Source organism: Lissotriton helveticus, chromosome 8, assembly GCF_964261635.1.
Source record: "Lissotriton helveticus chromosome 8, aLisHel1.1, whole genome shotgun sequence".
Lineage (NCBI taxonomy): Eukaryota > Metazoa > Chordata > Amphibia > Caudata > Salamandridae > Lissotriton > Lissotriton helveticus.
This window is the reverse complement of record NC_136069.1, coordinates 253788152-253807159: the sequence shown is the minus strand read 5'-3', so window position 1 is coordinate 253807159 and position 19008 is coordinate 253788152. Positions and strand designations below refer to the sequence as shown.

Here is a 19008-nt window from a genome sequence, read left to right as displayed (position 1 = left end):
AGTATTTTATTTTTTCAATCACCTCTCTGTAACAGTTCCATGATAGTGGTTTATAGAGGGATTATCGGGGTTTGGTCTTGTGTCAAATTCTGTCTTTACCTTCTCCCATTCCTTCTCCTGTCTCTTATTTGTGTTGGGCATTGGTATCTCCTACCACCTGGCCCTGAGCGTTTCTGAGGACTGGAGAATTTACACCAATCCAACATGATTTGCTCATATATGGCAACTGTCACTCACACCGTATTTTCTTATAAAGGGGACTGGCGAACTGTGTGGAACATTTAGCAAGGCTGGCATGAATCTATCTATCTATCTATCTATCTATCCATCTACTATGGTATCATCATTATGATAAACTTAGTTATGGTTGGGGCATATAGTGTGGCTGGAAAGCCACATGTGATGCCTGGGCTTTGAAGAATGCATTATCGGGACCTTGCTTGTGCTAACGTGCTATCTCTTTATTTTCGTTATTGTTTTCCTTAGTGCACGGCTAGATAACACCTGAAGCCTTTTCTGTGAAACAACAGTGCATTCAGTCCCTCTTTATCGTTTATTGTCCCTTTCTCAGAGATCTCACGAGACTTGGGATATCACATGAGATATCAAAATGTCTGCATTCATTTTCACCACTTCCCTCTATAAACCATGCGCACTGGAACATGATGCTTCACATTTAGGACAGGGGAGGGGTTTCGGGGGATGATGGCAGCATCTCTGGGTACAGCACTTTCCTTCTTGAAACCTGTGCTCAGCCTCAGTGATTCAATCTATCCCATAAGGGCTACAGATAAGTCTTTATCTGGGAATTGAGATGCTCATATGAGAGATATGAGAGTAGAACTGTCCCGGTACTGTTAGCACACACATTTGGAAGTGCTACCCAGGTGGGGGATTTATCTTTCATATCCGGACATTAAAGGTACATGGCACATTTTGCAGACTGAGGGCCTCATTATGATTGCGGATAATCCGCATACTCCGGGCCGGCGGAAGCTACCGCCGGCCCGGAGTATGCGGATTATCCGCCGCAGTGAAATAGAAGACCCACCGCCAGATTAGGATGGCGGTGGGAGTGCGGTTGGACCAGCGGCGGACGGCAGGTCCGTCCGCCGCTGATCCGTGGGGTGGGGAGGGCTATTTGGTGACGGTGTCTGCAAGACACCGTCAGCCAAATTAGTAATTGCACGGACACATGCTTTTCCGCGGCGCCTTTTCCGCCGTGGAAAAGCATGTGGACTTTGGCTTTTGGGGGCCCGTTGCGGGCCCCCAGGGTGTCGGGGGTGAGGGGTGCACATGGGGGGTACCTATGGTACCCCCCAACATTTACATGCACAAAGCGGCAGGCACCGCGCGGTGCCTGCCGCTTTGTGCATGTAAATGTAATACATGCATTTTTGACATTGCGGTGGGTGCTGCTTGAAGCAGCACCCGCCGCAATGTTATTCATACAGGATGTGACCGCCAGGGTGGCGGTCACGTCGTAATTTGCATGGAGGGACCACCGCTGCCCCTGCGGACGGTCCCTCCAACTCTGGGGTGGCGGACGGACGCAGGTCCGTCCGCCATCCTAATCTGCCCCCGAGTTTGTGGCTGTTTGCATGGGTTTCTTCATACATCAAAGAGCACATCTGTAATACAACATGTGTTACTGTCTGAATATGTTTAAATGCTCTGCAAAATTTAGGGTAAATGGTCCTGAACTTCGACTTAGAGGCTTAAGCAAGAAGACGAATAAAGCACTCAAGTTAAAGAAACTGTGTTTTTGATTCTGAACATGCTTTATGTCCCCTGCGCCCAGTAACTTAAAAGAGTTTCACATTATAGCACCAGGCATATCTGGGAACTTTACCAGGTCATTCGGAAATGCAAATGTCAAACCATCGGAACTTGGTCAAGGACCCTTACAAAAGGTATTGAATTAAGAGAGAGAGAATATGTGAAAGAAGTGTAGACATTTGGTGCTTACAGAATACTAGAATATTACAGTTTGATAATTGTTTATCCTTACTTGTGTCTCCTGCTGTTCATTAGTCTTAACTCACATTCCTACTCAGTCTTGGTATACATCTAAAAACGCCAACTAATTACCATTTTGCAGGCCAAGAGAATCAGAGATTCTGGTGGGGTCTGTGATTGTCAGGGACGGTTACACGATGACACCAGACCATAGATAATTCTGTGACAAAAGCTATAATAGCACAATAGTCCCTTTTATTGACTTTTTTTAGATTTTCTTTGTAGTTTGCTCAGGTCCCCTTTCCTCAGGTGTCACCTGGCTGGTCACTGTTTCATTATTATTAATGGCCATCAGGTGATCACAGGAGTTGTAGAGTCCATGAGGTCTCCATGAACACATGCAGGAGAAATCCGCATTCAAACACAGACCTGACTCTTAGACCTTACGTTTTCAGATTCCTTCCCTCCCTCATCATAGAATCCATTCCCTCTGTCACTTTACTGACAGTCTTACTCGCCTGGTGGCAAGAGAGAATTTCATTGGTGTTCTTGAGACCAGAGACACTCCTGCCATGTTGGGCATCAAGTCATCTGAATGCTGTCAGCATGGTGCTAGAGTGCACCTCAATCCAGCTAGTGTGTATCTCTACAGGTTTTTCCATCTTGGTGTTCTCAAATTACGCCTGACTCATCTCGAAGACTCACAGGTCAGGTTGCTTCTCTGTCGCCATCTTGGTCACTGTTGGACTTGGCCCTTTTGGCAGGTTCACCCCAAAACGTTTTGCATTTGCCTAGCCTGTTTCTGTAACCAGGTGTTGGTGATTTTAGGCCTCTTCGCACTTTTTCACTGTGGTCCAGTGTAATGTGCGTGCGCTCTCTGTGTATGTGTGGTGAGAGTGGCCTGCCCTCCCATAGGAATGCATGGGGTATACGTGTGTCCATGGTAGTTCCTGATGTGTGGGGAGTGCAGGGTCGAGTTTGGTATGTGCGAACTCGTGAGATTGAATGCTGCGCGATGATGTGCGCAGATTTAATGTGTCTAGTGTGGATGTGCCACTTTTAGAAGTTGGCATGCCTGTGCAGCAAATGTGAATTGACTGTCTGGCTTGTGATTGGCTGGAGCTGGCTGGTGTGCCTGAATCCAGGAGTCAGGATGGGTCTGCCCCGGTGGTGAATGGAGAGATCTGCATGTTGATGACAGGGAGGAGTGCACCTGGGCCCTGAATAGGGTTAGGCCTTCCCTCCACAATGCTGGCTCCACTCCCTGTGGTGTGTCTGATGTCCCTGACCCATCCTGTGAACAGGCAGAGGGGCTGAGTAAAAAAAGTGATCAAGAACCAATTGCATCTGGTTTGCCATTTGCCTGCACCTTTGGAGACAAAGGATTTCAGTGTATAAAAAGGGGCTGTGACCCCATGAAACATGTTCTTGTTTCCAACTCGAATCTACCAGGGACCTGCTGCTACTGGGGCCTAGGGGAAGGCTTGCCTCCCTGGGCCCTGCCCTGCCCCTGGATGCCTGGAGGACTTCTTTTGCTGGGACTCCTTGTTGCCTGGCTTGCTATTCCCAGGAAAGACTTTGGCAGCCCCTTTTGCACCCTGGAAGCGCTGGGCAGCCTTTCTTCTACTTGTCCCCTAGGAAAGCGTGTGGGCTGCACAGCGCTGAGGCTGCAGCCCCTTTTGAGAGGGATTCCCCCTGCCTGGGGATCCCCAACTCCTTTTGTGCATTTGCCGGTGCCCACCCCTCTGATTCTGCTTATTTTTGGCGTGCAGGTGCCTACCCTGCATTATGCCTGTGTGTCTGATATTTTAATTCAGAGCGGGTGCCTACCCCGCTCCTAACTTTGTTTTGCGGATCGAGGGAGCCTACCCCATGTTGTGCCCCGAAAGTTCACCGCCGCGGCCCGTGGCAAAAACAGGAAGTCAGGCAGCCATCTGCCTGGCGCCGGGTGGGACTTCCGGTTTCACGGAGGAAGTCCCGCGCACGCCCCGGCAGCCAGAGAAAGTCTTCGAGAGAGGAGGTCAGGAGCCCCCCCCGCCTCCTCGAGTGCTGGGTCCCGGGGCTCCCAGGAGGGGGCCCGGGTGAAGAACAAAGGCGGCTGCATCCGCCAACGGCAGCGCAGGGCTCCCAAGAGCGAAGGGAAACCCTGCGCCGCAAGTGCCTCTGCCGGTGTGTGGGGCTCTCCTAGTGAGGAGAGAGCCCGCCAGATGCCCGACACCGCGAGAGGAGCCCCGCCACAGAAAGGAGACCCATGAGTCCCCCGAGCCCCGGTGAGAAAAGGGGGGGCTGCCATCTTTGTCAGGCCGTCCTTGTTCTGCCGCATTCCACAGGTGAGCAAGGGCCTCCGGTCAGAGCGGCCCAGTTTGTGCAGCGGGTCGCTCCAACATGGAAATACTGTCTAGAGGCCCCCCGTGTCTGGGGCCATATTGAGGTACATTGTCGCGCCCGGGGCGGCCCCACTGGCGAGAGGACTGCCCCCAGCGAAAGGGGGCATGATTTGTTTAAAGAGCCGGTGTGGCTCTAAACCTGGCCTCATTTATTTAAAGCGCTAGTGTTTGGCCGCATAACTAGTTAAGGAGCCAGAGTGCTCCAGGGGCCATGTGTGTCTTTCAGAGCCCAGGTGGCTCCAACGTTTAGCCCCATTATTTTCAGAGCCTTGGTGGCTCCAGCAGTGGCCTAAGTTATTTCAGAGCCTAGAGGGCTCCAGTGTGTGCAGTATTTGTTCTAGAGCCTAGAGGGCTCCACCCTGCGGTGCAGTTGTTCCTGAGGGCCAGTGAGAGCCCATGCCGCAGTTTACAGATCCCAGCTGCCCAGCAAGTAGTGGCCAGTTGCACCGTTTAGGCATTTCTTTTCAGTGGACATGTCTTTGTGAATCTAAGAGTGAGGCGCACTCCTTCACCCCTACCTTGGCCTTTCACAGCTGCGCAGCACTTAGTGCCAGCTGCAGCGTTTAGGCCCCAGTTCATTGTTCCCAGCTTCCCAGCAAGTAGTGGTACAAAAGGGGGTGGTGGTGGACGGAGCATCTGAACCAATCAAACACTCACACCCAGTCAACAGATCTCGGTTTAATCCATCACCGTTCTTTAGCCCACTCTGCCACCCCAGTTCAGACACGGCCATATGCAAATCAGTCTGACCCTGTGCCTCATGGGAACAGTCCAGCCCGAACTGCCAAGCCATGCCTTTCCTGGACCGGAAACAAGCTTCCTAGGACCGGTTTCTGGCATTTCAGCCATCTTCAGCCAGGCTTGCTTGAATCCAGTGGCAAAGTGAGCAAGGAACTCATGTCTGAGCACACCCTGCCAACTTATGGCGAACAAAGCGGTACAAAAGGGGGCGGTGAAGGATGGAGTATCTGAACCAATCAAACACTCACACCCAGTCAACAGATCTGGGTTTAACCCATCACCGTTCTTTAGCTCACTCTGCCACCCCAGTTCAGACATGGCCATATGCAAATCAGTCTGACCCTGTGCCTCATGGGAACAGTCCAGCCCGAACTGCCAAGCCATGCCTTCCCTGGACCGGAAACAAGCTCCCTAGGACCGGTTTCTGGCATTTCAGCCGTCTTCAGCCAGGCTTGTTTGAATCCAGTGGCAAAGTGAGCAAGGGACTCGCGTCTGAGCATACCCAGCCAACTTAAGGTGAACAAAGCGGTACAAAAGGGGGTCGTGATAGACGGAGCATCTGAACCAATCAAACACTCACACCCAGTAAACAGATCTGGGTTTAATCCATGACCGTTCTTTAGCCCACTCTGCCACCCCAGTTCAGACATGGCCATATGCAAATCAGTCTGACCCTGTGCCTCATGGGAACAGTCCAGGCCGAACTGCCAAGCCATGGACTGGAAACAAGCTTCCTAGGACCGGTTTCTGGCATTTCAGCCGCCTTCAGCAAGTAGTGGGCAGCTGCACCGTTTAGGCATTTCTTTTCAGGGGACATGTCTTTGTGAATCAAAGAGTGAGGCGCACTCCTTCGCCCCTACCTTGGCCTTTCACAGCTGCACAGCACTGAGTGCCAGCTGCAGCGTTTAGGCCCCAGTTCATTGTTCCCAGCTGCCCAGCAAGTAGTGGACAGCTGCAACATTTAGGTTTGCGCAAATGGCGCACCCCTGACTGGCGCTGCATGGGCAGCGCGCCCTGACATTCTGGACACAGGGCATTTGAGCGCCTTCTTGGATGGCCAGTTGGCCAGGGGGGCTGGTATAGGGATAGGGTGCAAGGCCCTAATGTGATTTATGTGCTGAAGTGAATGTGGTGGTAGGTAATGTAATGCATTTAGTATGTTTTACGCACCCTGAGTTGGATACCTCTAGAGATGGTTTAGGCCTGTGAGGTTGTTTTACCTACTTAGGTTTGTGTTCGCGAGATTGTACTTCACTCTGTGATGTACGCCCCTTATGTGAGTTATACTTGGGAGGTAGGGTCTAATGTGTTTAGACTAGTGAGGTTGGCGCAGCATGTAATTCGCGCCTGATGTGACTGTACATAATGTAGTTTATGTTACAGGTTGAGGTGGAGTACAGTGATTACCAGTAGTTACTGGTTGTAGGTTTATGATCTATATTTTACTTGTACCAATTTCTGCTAAGTGTTGATCCTGACAGTGGCCCACATGGGCCTGTCCTGTGTAAATAATTCTTTGTGAATATTGCCCATGCCAGCTGGAACAATGTATATTGTGTGATTCCTATCTGCGGTGTTTTGAGATTACAAAAGCTATTTTTATATAACCTTGTGTGGAGTTCCTTTTGTAGTGTGCCTGGGATATTGTTTTGCTTTTTTTTGCAGAGTTTTATATAGCGCGAACTAGACCCAAACCGAATCAGGTATCAGAGCGCTTTACATAGCACCAGTTACGTTACATGAGGACACACTTTCATTTTAGGCACGGGGAGATTAAGTGATTTGCCCAGAATCACAGGAGGTGTTTGGCGTCGTTACCGAGGCTCGAACCCGGATCCCCAGGTCCAAGGTCGAGCGCCTTAGCCATTAGGCCAACTCCTCTCCACATAGTTGATGTGTGAATGCGCAAATGCTTTACACATTGCCTCCGGGATAAGCCTGACTGCTCGTGCCAAGCTACCAAGGGTGTGAGCAGGGGTTATCTTTGGCGTGTAACTCCCTTGCCCTGACTAGAGTGGTGGTTTCTGCCTGGCTTTGGTGCAAGCCTTAGCCAACCAGAAATCCCAGTTCTAACAGTCACACCTTGGGAAGACATGGTCAGCACAAACATTTTCGGAGACATTTTAGCTGTATAAGGTGCGAATTGAATACATGGCTCAGGAACTGATTAAATATGCAGCAATTTCACAGCAGCATTTATAGGCTATAGATCTAGATTAGATACAAATTGTTATACCTTGCATATGGGCAAGATCATTCCTGCTGCACCTATTATTTATTATATGAACTGTGTTTTTCTGTAGGACTATCTTCGACAATATTACAGCCTGGGTAGAAATGCCACACTGCGAAGAAAAAGATTCACTGAAACATTCAGTAGCAGGATGAAGAAAATGCAGGATTTCTTTGGCCTAAATGTGACTGGATTGCTGAATCTTGAAACCCTCTCTCATATGAAGGAACCTCGATGTGGAGTCCCAGATGTTCAAAACTATGAATTCCACGCAAATAAACCCAAATGGCAGTGGAATACAATAACATACCGGTATGTCTTTTAACATCACCCCAACAAGGTATTTTCTTCCACTCCAGGATAGAGACTTCTTAACAGATACTGTAGGATAAAGGTACCTGTACTTTTGAAGCAAGTGAAGAAGTGTTTCCTGCTACAACTGCATTTTAGTTTCCAGAAAGTACGTTTATTAATATAAATCTCTGTGGTGTGTCTTACGAGCAGTCACAAAGTGGTATTTATTATCAGTGAATGTCTGAGGTCAGGTTAGTCACCTATGCCCACCCATGCACCAAACAAATAAGGCACTGGCGATGCAAATATATCTTTCTTATACCCCAAAAAAGTGCATCTGCAGTCTCTGGTGAGTTTAGGCACTTAATATGTTATCATACATACACTATGTCAAGCATACTTGCACTCGTGCATCCATTCATTCACCCACTTACTAATTCCTGATAAAACACACCCATTAAGTCAACAGACATATGAAAGATAAATTGAAAGAGTAAAAGTATAAGAAGAACGTATGGCACCCCTAAACATGGCATAGATATGCTTGCAATAAATAATAACATTTTATATCAATCAATCAAGTAACTTTATTTGCATTTGGTAAATGCATACAAGTACAAAAGATTTTCACAGTACAAATCGATCGAGAGTTAATTCAAAACGAATAAAAATTAAAACGTCATAATTTTAAGTACATCCCCATTTCTAGATCTAGCAGCTATACACCATAAGGAGAATATTTGCACTTGTCAATACAATTATACATAGCAGTGCGTGGCTTACAATGGTACTATACATAGTTTATTGTTGTTTTCAAGTTCCAAAATGGGTGACATGTTTAGAAGCAATGTGTTGGCTTTTGCGGAGTGGTAAAACAATGATACACTGTGAAAACAACTTGGCCCCTCAAAAAAATAATGGAGTGGGAGGCTATCCTGAAAATAGTAATGGCTATGGCTAATCATTTTGTACCAATCCCAGGTGGCTGACATAATGCTTCTGATTGTGGAAACCATACTTCAACAGTAAAGTAATAATACACTATGGACCATGCAAGATGCAGTGCACTGTAGATGAACTATGGGTTGGGATGCTAACCCGAGCAATTGCCAGTGAATAAACGTATTGCAAGCATTCCTCCCACCATCACCTTTCGCATGTTTGATTTCACAATAAAATTAGTCTGGACTCCTGATTTGTAATATCTTTTCATAATAAACACATATAACCCGTTCAATCTGATAAAACATTTGCCATGAACCAATCAGGCATGTAGGGTATGTCATTGGCAAGTCACCATTAAAAGCTCAGGCACACTTTATTGAATACACAATTTCACCGAAGGCAACAATCAGGTAGGCAGCTGTAAAATTAGAAATATATACAAATGTACATTTCCCAAAACATTATACAATACCTGTTATAGGTAACAGCACGCCGGGAAGCTATCTATTATGTGAGAAAGGAGACCTGTCGTTTTAAAAATCCGATTACTTTTAACTTTTATTTTCTGTTGAATTGTCATGCTCAGAGTTTTACCTGAGGCACGTAGCAGTTTATAGCACTTGATATTCAAAGCTGCTTCCCGGTCCACCGCGGCTTTGCGTGCCGATGGTGTGGAGGAACGTATCTCCGCCCCCTGCTCTCCTACTTCCGGGAAGGACGCTCTATATAGATTAGATGGGTGCCGGCCGCCCAGCGGACGCGCGCAGCGGGCGCGCCGCCTGATGCGCCAAAGGCAAGTCCGTTTGCGCCAATCCGCGTCCAGGCAGTGGCCGTGGTCAAGTACGCAGCCCATTTTCCCTGCGACGAAGTCATCAGTTGGGCGAGGAATGACCTGCTGTTTCTTAGAGGTAACCCTTATCCGAGGAAGCACATAAATTGATGAGAGAGACCAGGAGAGACTATATGGCGAGAAGCATTGAGGAGGCAGATAACTCAAATAAAGAAATATTTAAGGTCGTGAACTCCTTTCTTAGGGTGAAAGAATTAGAGATTGAAGTGAAATCTTCCCTGTCGCTGTGTGAAAGTATTGCTGACTTTTTCGATAACAAAATTCAAGTAATTCATGATTTGTTTATAGCAATAGCTGAGACTGATAAAACTGAGGTCAAGGAGGGTAGCAAGCCAGATTATTGCTGTATGGAATTCCTCCCCTATCACCCAGCAGGAAGCATTGGCACAAATCCTGAGCTGCAAGTCAGGCTCACCAGAGGACCCTTGCCCCCTAAACTGTGGAAAGAGCTGGCTCACTCACTTACTAAGGTGTTGACCCACATTTGGAATACATCTCTTACATCGGGTATCTTTCCTGATGTGTGGAAACATGCAATTGTTCTTCCCCTTAGGAAAAAACCCAATGGAGAGCCAGACGATTTGAGTAACTACCATCCAATCTCACTGTTGCCAGCGCCAGCAGAAATGTTGGAAAAAATGGTGCAAAAACAGCAGGCCAATTTCATTGAGAAACACAGCAACTTGCACACCACTCAATCGGGTTTCAGACCTGGTTTCAGTACAGAGATGGCTCTTTTAGAGGTGGCAGAATCGGTGAGAATGTCAGTAGATTCGGGGGCATCAGCATTGCTGGTGCTCCTGGATCTATCCGTGGCATTTGACATGGTAGACCACCCAAGATTGGCACAGAGACTTCAGGATATTGTCATTAGGGGAGTGGCACTAACCTGGCTGAAATCATTTCTTACTAACCGTACTCAGCAGGTTGCTTGCAACCTCAAAGGTCGAAACACAAACATTTATGGTGCGGTGTTCCTCAGGGTTCAGCACTAAGCCCCCTTCTCTTCAATATATATGTGGCCCCTTTGTTCTCACTCATTGCCAATTGTGGTGTCATGGCGATATCATACACAGATGAAACCCTGTTAATGTTCTCTTTTAACGAGCAGTTGGAGGACACCTTTAAGAGTTTTAAAGGTTGTTTGAAAGACATCTCACTATGGATGAACAATAATACGCTTAATCTCAATTGCGAGAAAACTGAAGTGTTGTTCTTTGGAAAAAACTCGCCGCCAGCATCAGATTTGTGGTGGACGCTGGAAACGGGTCTGCCTCCCACCCCCAAAATCATGGTAAAAACCTGGGAGTTAAGTGGGAAACTGACCCCTCTTTCTCTGCCCAAACTCGGCAGGTATCGTAGTCCTGCTTTAGCAAACTGAGAAGCCTGCGAAAGTTCCTCCACCTGCTACCAGAGCAATGTCGCTGAGTAATAGTCTATGCCACTGTAACAGCTAGAATGGACTATGTGAACGGCCTCTATGTGGGACTGCCGGCATATTTGGTCAGAAGATTGCAGATGGTTCAGAATGCGGCTGCGAGGTTGATGAGACGGGTACCATTCAGTAATCATATCTCTCCCCACATTCAGGAGCTCCACTGGCTTCCAGTGGCTCGAAGAATTGAGTTTAAGGCCTTGACAGTAGTATGCTGGTCATTCCACTGTAACTGCCCTAGCTACTTAAAACAACACTTGTGTATCTATAAACAGACCCAATTGCTGAGATCTAATGCACAAAATCTCCTATGCACTCCTCAATTAAGAAGAGCTCAGATGGGTGGCAGATCTTTTACGGTTAAGGCTTCTAAACTCTGGAACTCCTTGCCTAATAATATCCGGAATATTGTTTCTGAGCCATTATTCAGGAAAGCTGTGAAAACATGGCTCTTCAAATGTGGCTAGTATGACCAGGGCGTTTTCTCCGTTCAGACCTTTTGTCGGCGTGCCGCCAATTGCTATAGCGCTGGGACACCTCTGTTTAATGGTAGCTGTTTGCTCTTTATAAGTGTCAGTATTATTATTATTATTATTATTATTAATATTATTATTATTATTATTATTATTATTATTATTATTATTATTATTATTATTATTATTATTATTATTATCATGGATGCCCAATAAGGATTATTAAAGAAAATATACTATACACCCAAGGGATTGTTAGAGGCCTGCTGCACTGGTCACAAGTGTTTTCATATTGCAAAAACTACAATACAGGCAATCTTTCAGGGGAATCACACATCAGCCCAATTGAATGATGTACTCTACTCAATCAACATGTGGGTGGAGCTACAGCCCCTCTTGTCATGTAATGGTTCTTAAAGATCTTTTTCTGTTGGTCATATAATGTCTGGCGACAACTGTGCTATGAAGCTGGTTTTAAAGAGATGCCACTCAACTGTGTCACTATTTATCAGGTCCAAAATTTTCATCCAACTTTTATCTTCTGAGGATTAGAACCTTTCCCTTCTTTGAATCCTCTACATCAGCCTGGGTAATACAGTGGCAGCTTCGGGGCACAACCCATAGATCAACAATCTCCGGGAGGAAGAAAACTGCCACTTGCTATTCAGAGACTTACTTTTTTAACAATCGAAGCACCACAATCGACAAATATCTCTTCTATTGGTCATAAGCTGGTTCACAGAGGCCAGAAACCAGAAACACACCAGAGAATCATATCAGTATAAGCAAAAACCTTATTTTATAAGGAACTATCGAGTCTTATTTATTCATTCTTTGAACATAAGATTGAATAAGACATCCTTTACCCAATTCTCTCCGTTGTCTAACACAAACCAAGTTAAAGCACCACCAGGGTGAGACTGACCTATCGGCCAATCAGGTAATAACCGAGGGTCTGGTCCTTAAAGTCAGTGTGTGTGCCAGTTTTCTGGTTGCCTGTGGGCCTAATTTATGGTCTGAGGTGCACGTTTTAACAGTTGATTTTCATATATAGTTAAACAAACATTGCCATGCAAGTATTCAAATCATTGCAAATCACTTATGCAGCACATTTTTACAAGATCAAAGGCACCCCAACTGGCAAATATATTTGATTTTTTTAGTTCTCAAACAATCAATCTGTATTTGCCAAGAGTGGCTAATCAACCAGGAGGGTATCCAGGCACTGAATATAATTCACTGATGGATACCACTTTTATTGTGGTGTGAGGGCCTCTTTTCTGTCCCATTTCCACCCTGAGCACCTGCTTCCTCAGTTGAATCATAAATATGGCCTTCTTCGTCCAAGCCCTACCCCAGCAGATTATCCAGGCGGAAGAGTTTCTTGCTTGAATGGAAAAGCTTATCAAAAGATTTAGAGAAAACTAAGACTATCCTACTAAGCAATCCCCTGCACATAAAGAAGACAATACCTTAGGCCAAATCAACTGCTTAGGAAGAGAAACAGGGTAAAAATTCTAATGACCCCTGGCAAGAAAAACCTGTTCCTTACATACCTTGAACAAAATAATTCAATACACTTAAAAAAATTGTATTCAACAAGCTCTGATCTCCTCCGACAACAGACTATGATTCAGAGTAATGTTGAGTTGCCTCTTCAAAATCACAAGAATCATGACTGAGACCTCAACCACAAACCTTAGATGCAAACACATGAGGCAGCGTGGAGCTGGACAGGCTGCAATTGAAGACCAGTGAAAAAAAGAACAATACAATCAATTGCAAAACTTTTCATTAGCTAGTGTGTTCTCTGACTGTGTCAAATAGCTTTGGTCATGGAGACAAGAAGCCAAATGCAGAGGGTTATGAATGAAGCGAAATGGATGTGTCTAAGCAGCTGGTATGCACCCCAGAATCTGTACCCATCTGATCAGAATATGTCATTCTATGTACTAAAGATGACATACATTTTACCTGTGTCTTTTTGCTACTACCATCACTTCTAATCTCTGATCCATATAGTTCAAGCTAAAACTCTATAGATCTAGGGAACTCTTTGTCTGAGCAAGGGCCATTTGCCATATTATGGCGTGTATGATGATCAGACCTAGTTTTACATTTTATCTAGATATGGTCGGGCTTCTTTGCAACCTGGAGCTAAAAGCCCTAATTAAAAAAAGGGCCGGCACCTGTTGGTGTGTCCGCACAGCTCCTATCTTCTCTTATAAAATTATTTTGCAAAGAACACTTGAATCTTCCACTAATATGTTCTATTCATCAAAACATCTACTGCGGTAGCAAGATATTAAATCCATTCACAACTTAAATTATTTCAGCGGTGTAGGAAGGTGGATATCTGACTATGGTTACCCCCAAACTTTTTGCCTAGTGTTTAGCTGGTTTTTGACTTAGTTGGCCTGGGATCCTGCTATTCAGGGCCCCAGGCTAACTGCTCTCTCCTTAAAATGGACTCCAGGTACCTTAGGTACATTACCAATTGGAACTGGTTCACCTTATTGGCCCCTGTAACAGTGTACCCTAGGTACCCAGGGCATAGGTGGTTCCAAGGCCTACCAGGGGCTGCAGCATGTATTGTGCCACCCCTGGCCTGGCCTCCATATTTGACACAACTGGCTGATCGCTCAGCTGGGGTAAGTCGGTGTAATCACCCCTTACTTAGGTATAGTATGCCTATGCCTAACCTAAAATGGACACATATGTTCCTATCAGCCACTCCTATGGAAGGCCTCATCAATCCTGGAGGCAGAGTGCTTGGAAATATGTGAGATGGTGCTCTAGCATGAGCTGAGCCTGTCTGCAGCTTTCGGAACCACTTCCTGTAGCTGTTCCATGATATTGCCATACCATATACTCTTAAGTGCATTATAATCCTCGCGGTTATTTGCTAACTTTGGTTTGGCTTTCTCAAAACATGTAGAGTAAGGTGTCATACGAATTGGAATACTACCCCCTCGCCAGTTCTGGCGACGGGGGTAGCATTCCACCCTTCTAGAGGGATACGACATGTACATAACCTGAAACCCGGGTAAAGTTAAACATGAGCCTCAGCATCACAAAATGGATGCTGCCACCACAGACACAAGTCTGACCTCCTGCTGCTGGGAGTACTTCCAGTGAGGTAGGCTTGGACAATGGGTTTCCTGCCTTGGGAGGTGCTAGCACCACCCCAGACAGGGTTTTGTGTATTGGGTAGGACAGGGATGAATAGAATCAGACATGGCTGGGGCACACAAGGTGTCCCTGTGCATTTGCCAGTTCAAACCGGTGCTGGGGCTCTCCAGCCCCAGTCTTGGTGCGAAGCTGGACAAAGGAAAGGGGGTGTAACCGCCCCCCTTCCTGGTCCCACCCAGAGGAGGGACCTAGCAGGTAATCCGGCCCCTAGATTTGGAATAAGAGTAGGAGCTGTTTCCCAAGACTTCAGATCATCCTGAACTCGACTTGAAACTAAGAAGAAAACTGGACTTCGACATTCTGCTGCACAGAAGACTGAAGAGAATCTCCCTTGTGGCCAAGGAGTGACCACCCTGTGAATACAGGCACCAACCAGCAACTTGACGTCTGCTTTGCCGCCGCCTACCGCCGGAGCCCAAGCACAGAGCCTGACAAGACCCAAACTCCCAGACATCTCAGAGCCCGATCCACAGTCCCTGAAAAGAAGAGACCCGTGGAGGCACCGAGAGACGTGGGACCGGACATCTTGGAAGACCCCCGAAAAGCTGACTGCGCAGCACCCGAGGCACCCTCGAAGCTGTGCTTTAGGGTTTAAGAAGCCCCGACACGAGCAGAATTTGCACCGAAGATCAGCCCCCCAGCATCTCCAAGATCTGCGGGGGACCCTTTTGCACTTTGCCACTCGATGCGCCATCCCGGCCACTTGCCATGTGGCTAGCGGCCACCTTGGCGACGAAAACTACAACTTACACCGCTGGTCTGGTTGCTCCAGACTGGCCCTTGCTCCCCTGAAAAGGAGCACCCGCTCTGACCTTGCTGGTCCGAGTGAGAAGCTTGCATCGATTCCTGCGTGGCTTGCATTAGCCAAGGCCTGTTTGCTCCAATCAAGAAGCCGACACCGCCAACAGCTAGAGCCTTTGTGGGACAGCTTGTGACCAATGCCTGGACGTCCTTGACCTCTACGTGTCCACGTGGCCGCAGAGACAATCTTCACTTCTTCACCTGTTTGCACCTGACATTGCCTGGTTCCATCCTGGTTCCACGGTAGTCACTGGCTAGTGACTTTGAACATTGTCCCCTCTGCTTTCAGGTCTTCACCTCTTCAGATCCACTTGGATCCACCGGAACTCTCCTCGACGACCCACCTGCAGCATCTTCAGCTCCAAGCACCATCGACCTGCGTGACGAAACCCGACACTACTTCGCACCTGTGCACCCGCTTCCTGTGGGTGAGGTAACTCAGCAACGCCGGTGTTCCCACACTGGTATACACCTCTAGTGCCTGTGTCTAAAGTTTTATCCTTGTAGGTCCATCGGAAGGTTCCTTAAACACTAACTTTGTAACTTTTACGCATCATTGACATTGCATTGGTGCATGCGTGCGCTTTAAGCGCTGCACCCGAGTCCCGCGGGCCTTTCCCGACTTCATCACTGCTAGTCCCGAACAGCTCCAGCAATTCCCCAGGCTGTAGGTCTCTTTCCTTTCTTCATAGTGGTTCTTATACCACTATTTTAGTATATGGTTTAGGTGGCCCCTAGGGCTCATCCATATTGTGCAACTTTTGTATATTTAAACTGTGTTTTGTTTTAACGCATTTGCTTCTGTGCTCATAAAGAGTATAGGGGATATTTGTAGAAATAAATCTATATATATTTTCAATATATATCTGTGTGGTGTCCTTTCATTTGATATTCAAGGGGATTGTGTATGGTAAAACAGCTTGCTTCACATGCCTTTACAGAGTTTAGCCTAAGACTGCTTAGTCCATGCTACCCCTAGGATAGCTTGTCTATAAGGTTGACTTACAACCAATCATCATAAGGGTTGCTTGGCATGGTACAAGGTGATCACTAGAACTAGTGATCATCATATACCAGGCCAACTTCTCACATTGGTGAGCAGCGGATTGGGATTTGAGCTTGCTGTTGTTTTACCATTACAATCTTTGAGAGTATCATTTGAAAGATCATACAGGTACCTGATAGGTACATTAAAACAAGACTAGTATACTTAAGTTCTACTGAACTTAGTGGTTGTAGAGGATAGGGAATAGCACACCCTGACTACAACTACTAGACAGGTTTAGTAGGTAAACCCCAGTGTAGGTAGATTGCAACATATCCACCCACACTAGAGCAATGTCTGGAGCAGAGGGATCCACTGGACCTATCTCTGTTGGGAGCGACCCTCCAAGGGCACCATCCAAATTTGCTATCTTTAACTTTAAAGAACTGAGGCAGCTGTGTTCCTTAAGAGGAATCAAAACGGGTCCTACCCCTACAGCAGATCACCTCAGAGAGCTTTTAGAAAAGTCTGAAGCTCCAAAGACCTCCAAACCAGGCCCCTCAGGGAATGGAGATGGAGGCTCTCCCACAGAAGATAACTCTGACACCCCTGTCCCTGCCATCCAGATAGATGAGGAAAACCAGGTCACTGGAGATACTCAGCCTGAGGATGAGGAAGAAGAGGAAGAGGAGGAGGAAAGTGGGTCTGATGATGAGAGAAATAGTCAGGTATTAGTCAGCAGGCTTAACCAGGCTAACTTAAGCTTATTTGGGACTGAAAGTGGGTCCAACCCATTCAGACCCCCAAGTGGACTTAACCAGGAGCAAAGGAGGAGGAGGAATCACTCAGGTGAGTCCAATACCTCCCAAGCTTCTAGGGGTTCTCATGGTCACTCCAGAAGGGGGTTGACTAGCCCTCAGAGAAGGGAGCATGAGGCCAAAATAAGAGAGGCTGAGCTTAGGATCCAGAAGCAAGAATTAGAAGTTGCCCTGGCCAAAGAGAAACTTGCTAGAGCAAGACAGCCTAGAGAGAGTGGATTAGGATCCACTGGTGGCAGCACTATCCCTAAGGATAAAGACAGGTCCTATGACATTAGAAACCTGAGTAAGATTGTGCCCCCCTACAAAGCTGGGGATGATATCCACAAATGGATGACTGCACTGGAGAGAGCCTGCAGAGTACAGCAGATCCCTCAGGAGCAGTGGGCAGAAATCTTGTGGCTCTCCTTTGAAGGTAGAGGCCAAGACAGACTCCTCACAGTTAGTGATGGGGATTCTAGAAACTACCTGGTTCTGAAGAGTGCTCTGATTGATGGGTTAGGCTTAACCACTGAACAGTACAGGTTAATGTTCAGAGACACCCAGAAGACACAGACTCAGGACTGGTCTGAATTTGTTATATGTGCCACTAAGGCTCTGGAGGGCTGGTTGCTGGGAAGTAAGGTTACAGACTATACAGGGTTGTATAATTTAATTATGAGAGAACAAATCTTAAGTAATTGTCAAAATCAGCTTCTACATCAGCACCTGGTGGACTCTGATCTGACCTCTCCACAAGAATTGGGTAAGAGGGCAGACAAATGGGTCAGTACCAGGATCAGGCCTAAGAACCAGGGTGGTGATCAAAAGAGAGAGACTACCAAGCCTCAAGAGAAGGGTGGGGATAAATCAAAAGAGAAGACTTCGCCAGGGCCCCAAAAGTCCAAGGATGGGGGTGGGTCCCAAGACACTTCCTCTACAGAGAAAAAGCCTTATTGCCATAACTGTAAAAAGCCTGGCCATTGGAAAACTGACCCCAGTTGCCCCAGGGCCTGCAATAAGGAAAATATACCTCCAGGTAAAGCTCCAACACCTCCTGTCACTGTTAGCAGTGGTCCCCCTGGTGGTGGGAGCACCCCCAAGAATTTGGGTGGATTTACTTTTGGAACACAGGTGGATTCTGGACTAACCAGGTCCCCTACCTCAGATACTCTTGTCTATGAAACTGGCATGGGGTTTGCCAACTTCACTGCTTGCCCAAACACTTTGAGCAAGTACAGACAGGAGCCCCTCATCAATGGCTTGAAAGTTGAGGCCTTTAGAGACACAGGGGCTAGCATCACCATGGTGGCTGAATGTCTAGTCCCTTCTAGGCAACTTTTACCTGATGCCACATATCAGGTGACAAACATTGATGGAGTAAAAACCAAGCATCCCATGGCAGTAGTCAATCTTAGCTGGGGAGGTGTCACTGGCCCAAAGAGAGTGGCAGTGGCAGCAAACTTGCCTGTAGATTGCCTACTTGGTAATGATTTGGAAATCTCAGCCTGGGCTGAGGTTGAACAGCAAACCCATTCTAGAATGGTAAATCTCCATGGAAAGGTTAGTGGGGCTGTGCTGGCCACAGCCCCAATACAAGATGTCCTTGCTGAAAAGGTTGGTAGGGCTGAGCAAACCGCATCCCCATCTTCAGTAGAAATTCTTCCTGAGAAAGTTAGCAGAGCTGTTATGGTAACAGCCCATACCCAAACTGAGTCCCTTCCTGAAAAGGTTAGTGGGGCTGTGATGGCCACAGCCCAAACTCAAACTGATACCTGTGTTGTGAAGCCTGAAAAATGGATCACTCCACACAAACAGAGAGCATTGAGGAGGAAGAGAAATCTCCCTCCCACCAGACTTTAGGAAAGGATCAGCCTCCTCAGGGAACTGATCTTACCCCTGATGAAGGAACTGCC

At 46.9% G+C, this 19008-nt stretch overlaps 1 protein-coding gene and 1 long non-coding RNA gene across 3 annotated transcripts in view; one reads left to right on the top strand and one right to left on the bottom strand.

The window, feature by feature from the left end:
- LOC144771587 (uncharacterized) overlaps positions 1-9246 on the bottom strand; it is a 126392-nt gene extending 117146 nt beyond the window's left edge. The window contains exon 1 of the long non-coding RNA XR_013599370.1: positions 9154-9246. This is a non-coding gene — a long non-coding RNA (uncharacterized LOC144771587). The remainder of the gene's footprint in view (positions 1-9153) is intronic.
- Positions 1-19008, top strand: part of LOC144771586 (matrix metalloproteinase-20-like) — a 252435-nt gene that overhangs the window by 111486 nt on the left and 121941 nt on the right. For both annotated transcript variants that reach the window (XM_078655972.1, XM_078655971.1), the window contains exon 2: positions 7391-7632. In XM_078655972.1, the coding sequence (XP_078512098.1) occupies positions 7391-7632 (242 nt within the window). The remainder of the gene's footprint in view (positions 1-7390; positions 7633-19008) is intronic.